The sequence below is a fragment of the Gavia stellata genome, unplaced genomic scaffold, assembly GCF_030936135.1.
Source record: "Gavia stellata isolate bGavSte3 unplaced genomic scaffold, bGavSte3.hap2 HAP2_SCAFFOLD_34, whole genome shotgun sequence".
In the NCBI taxonomy this organism is placed as follows: Eukaryota; Metazoa; Chordata; class Aves; order Gaviiformes; family Gaviidae; genus Gavia; species Gavia stellata.
In genome coordinates, this window is record NW_026776320.1 from 1,251,380 (window position 1) to 1,255,479 (window position 4,100).

Genomic DNA, 4,100 nt, shown 5'->3' on the forward strand with positions numbered 1-4,100 from the left:
CCGAGCCCTGTCCCTGCTGGAGGGGACACTGGTCGTGTTCAGGACGAAGGCGTTGCAGCCCCCGTTGTGTGTGTCCATCCCCAGCCTGGCCCCCAAGGTCTGTCCTTGTCCCGGGGACTCCATGCTGCTTTCTGCGTGGGGCCGTGTCCGTGTGTCGTGCAGGGACCCGTCTGTCCTGGCTCCCCTGCCGAAGGTCTGCTTCCCCTGGGGAAGGGGACAGGGCAGTCCCCCAGCTGCCGCCATTGTCTGCCCCGCTGCTGGTGACTCAGCCCTGGGGACGGCTCGGTGCCCTTCGGGGCTCGCCGGCTCTGCTGTGGGGCTCTGCGGGGCTTTTGCACCTCTTGGGTGCCCTTTCCCGGTGCCCCCTGCGCTTCCTCCCGCTCCCACACAGGCACGGAGTAGTTCAGGAGAAATGGCTTTTAATGCAGAAAACAAGAGAAGCGGCCTCACCAAATCTACTATACCAACACCACCCCCCTCCCCAAATACCCAGCCCTCCTCCCCCACTCCCCCCATCTCCCTCTCACCCCTGCTGTGGGTCCAAACAACCCCCCGCCACCCCCGTGCTGCCGGCGAGAGCCCTGCGCTTGCTGGCTGGCTTTGGCGAGGTGCTCTTGGCGCGCTTCTTCCCCCGCTTCTCTGCCGTGGCAGGCTGGGACGGTGGCAGGTCCCTGCCCTCATCCCCCCACGGCTCCTGGGGCTCCAGCCCCATGACGAACTCGTCCAGGCTGAGGATGGCGTCGGCGGTCTCGGGGACGCTGTAGTCGGGGCTGAGCAGCTCTTCGGGCAGGGAGAGCGAGGCGAAGTCGCAGTGGGGGATGGCTGCGCCGGTGCCACCAGGGTCCCCAGGCCTGGGGCCGCTGCTGGGAGCGTCCTGGCTGACCCCCACCGCGTCCGGGGAGCAACCAAAGAGCCTCAGGGCCTCTTCGAGAAGGACCTCCTCAGCCACGGCGAGGTCGCCTGTGGGGTCCCCCAGGGCTTGCTCGTGGGGGGCAGCAGAGGGGCTGGGGGGGATGTCGCTGCCCGGGGGGATGTTGCTTCCCAGGGGTGCTGCCCTGGGGGTGGCACTGCCGGAGGTCTTGGTCTCTGCGGGCTGCCCCTGGATCTGCTGGTAGCTGGGGATGGACGTCGGCAGCAGCGGGGGGGCTGGGGTCACCGCTCTCCCCTGCTGGGTGTAGGGTGGGAGGTGTTGCGGCTGTCCCTGGGGGCTCCGATGGGCTGCCCAAGCCGGGGGGGTCCTGCAGCCCCCGGGACCCCACAGGGCAGCACCCGGCAGAGAAGCGGCAGCGCGGCCAAGCGTGGCCGTGGCCAGTGGAGGCAGATGGGTGCTCGTCCATGGGATGTGGAAGAGCTGGGGGTGGAAGCAGCAGCCGCATGGAGCCCTCTGCAGACCTGTGTGGGGGAGAGGGAGCCGTGCTGGGCCGGTGGGACCCTCCAAGGGCACCCACCAAGCCGGCCCCGATGGCCGAGGTCCCCCGGCTCTGCGCCAGGCACGTGGGGAGCTTGTGGCCGGAGCACTCGCCGTGGGGTGAGCTGACGTGCCAGTGGGACCAGGTTGCAAATTGGGGAAGGAGACTCACTTCCAGGGGGCTGACACGGGAGAGGTGGCCCCAAGGATTTGGGAAGTTCTGTGGAAATGGGATTTAGTGGGCACCCATCACCCAGGCAAGGGCAGGGGATGGTCGCCCGGGCTTGCTGAAGCCCTGTGCCATATCTGCCGGGGGGGCGGGGGTGGTGGGGATGCTGGGAGTGCTTGGGGGTGGTGGGGGGATCCTGGGCGTGCCCAGGGGTCGGGGGTGCTGAAGGTGCCGAAGGTGGCGGGGTGCCCGAGCAGAGAGGGGTGCCATACCTGCTGGTGGTGCCTGGGGGGCCAGCCCCACTGGGGGTGCCCAGGCTGCGGGGAAGGGCTGCTCCTGCCCGGGCAGTTGGCACAGGTTGGGTGAGCCTGCAAGAGAGACAGGAGCAACGGCCATCGGTCACCTCCGCTCTTGCCCCCAGGAGCGTCCCGGGCTGCAGGGGTCGGGGTGGGTCCCTACCTTGGGGGTAGAAGGTTTTGGGGAGCACAAAAGGCTGAAGGAGCCAGGGCGCCGGGGGGGCCCAGGGCCCACGCGCTGGGAGCCGCAGTGGTGGCCGCGCCATGGTCCGTTGTGGCTGTTGGCTGCTAAGGACTCTCTGGGTCTCCCAGGACGGAATGCGGGGGCTCCCTGTGTTCCGCCCCACCCCAACAGCCTCCCCAGCTCCTCCTGGGGAGGGAAAGGGTTAAGGGGGGCTGGGCTGCCCCGGGCCCTGCAGGTGGCTGTTGGGGGCTGTGGGTGCAAATGCCTTTGGCTGGAAGCCTTGGTGCCTTCCCAGAGCTGGGATATCCTTGGGATTAGTGGGACTTGGTGGAAGGGGTCCCGCTGGGATGGAGGGTCCAGGCTGTTCAGGAGGGGTGGGCAGTGCAGGCGAGGTGGAGGAGTCGTGCTGTATGTGAGGGAGAGGTTTGATGGTAGAGCCCTTACAGGTGGCGATGACGTACGTGATTGAGAGCCTCTGGGTGAGGATGAGGGGGATGGAAAGCAAAGCAGATGTTGTAGTGGGTGTCTGCTAGCCATCGCCCAGCCAGGATGCCAGCGCTGAGGAGTTATTCTACAGGCAATTAGGAGAAATCTCGGGATGGGCAGCCCGTGTCCATATGGGGGATTTCAAGTCCCCAGGCCCCAGCGGGGAATACCATACTGAGCATGACGTCATATGGTATGGAATATCCCCTCGGTCAGTTGGGATCAGCTGTCCAGCTGTCCCAGCTGTCCCAGCTCTAAACAAGTTCAGAGCCCAAGTGTTTGTGGTTCGTTTTAGAGGTTACCAGTGGGAGATGAGGACCAGCAACAGCTTTCAGGGCTGGCACCTTTACTGTAGGAGCAATCGCTGGACGTTCGCTATATCGGTGTTGAGCTCTGGCCAGCGTGAGCAGGAGAGCGAGTGTATGTTGGAAGTTTTAGTAGCCTAAACAAGTTCAGAGCCCAACTTCTTGTGCACCCCCAGCCTACTCGCTGGTGGGGTGGTGTGAGAAGCAGAAAAGGCCTGGACGCTGTGTAAGCACCGCTCAGCAATAACTAAAACATTATCAACCCTGTTTTCAGCACAAATCCAAAACTCAGCCCTGTACTAGTGAATGTGAAGAAAACTAACTCTATCCCAGCCAAAACCAGCATATTCTCCACCCCTTATTCCTTACCTTTTATGGCATGCTCAGGTAGCACGCTATCCAATACGTTCTCCTTAGTTACCATCACCCTTCCCACCCTTTGATATAGGACACGGACATCATTCCCTTAGTTTATGGATCACCCCTGTGAAATGTCTGTAAAATGTCCATAAATATCCACAAATGTCCACAAAATGTCCACTGAGTTCATTTCAGTTCATTTTGGGCTCCAGCTGTTAGGGTGGTCACTCAGGACAGGAGAGGTGTTGTATTGCATGGAGTTCTTGGGCACCACAGCCAGCTCAGGTCGGGTCACTGCTGCACTTGCACTGCTTCTTGTAAGGCTTGTCCTCCGTTGGTACAGGTGGTTCCTGCTATAGTAATTCCTGTAACACGCAACTCAACTTATGGGTTACAACAATTTAAAAGTATTTCCATGACAATCTCCACCCCTGGTCCCTTTGGGCCAGCTTATAGGGTTTAAGATTGCAATGAACTCCTCCTTTTGCTCCTAGCCTGGCTAGCAACAATGGGTTCTTGCTATAGCAATTCCCATAACATGCAGCTCAAATCATGGATTATTTTCACCCAGAATTAAATCGCCTTGAGGTACACACTGGACTCCCCCATCCTTCTGCATTACCCACCAAGTACACCCAGGTCCTTGAGCAAAAACAACCCCGCCAATAGGTTTACCTTTTCCTGAGGAAGGAATAACCCAGACTGTTTTTCCCAGCAAGTTCTTTTTATGTACTAAGGGGATCTTACCTCCTTCCACATTGCACAGGGGTTTAGACTGGGCAGGGCCAGGTCGACTGGCAGAGCCTCTAGTGTTAACTAGCCAAGTGGCTTCTGCTAAATGTGCATCCCTATGCTTGAAAGTCCCAGCACCCATTGCTTTCAGTGTAGTTTT

At 60.7% G+C, this 4,100-nt stretch overlaps 1 protein-coding gene across 1 annotated transcript; it reads right to left on the minus strand.

Moving 5' to 3' along the window:
- Positions 1 to 523: 523 nt before the first annotated feature.
- LOC132320850 (proline-rich protein 22-like) lies at positions 524 to 1,973 on the minus strand. The gene is made up of 2 exons (XM_059834474.1): positions 1,850 to 1,973; positions 524 to 1,392 (listed from the first exon to the last, which is right to left on the minus strand). The coding sequence occupies exons 1-2, from the start codon at positions 1,971 to 1,973 to the stop codon at positions 524 to 526; spliced, it is 993 nt and encodes a 330-aa protein (XP_059690457.1).
- Positions 1,974 to 4,100: the final 2,127 nt, after the last annotated feature.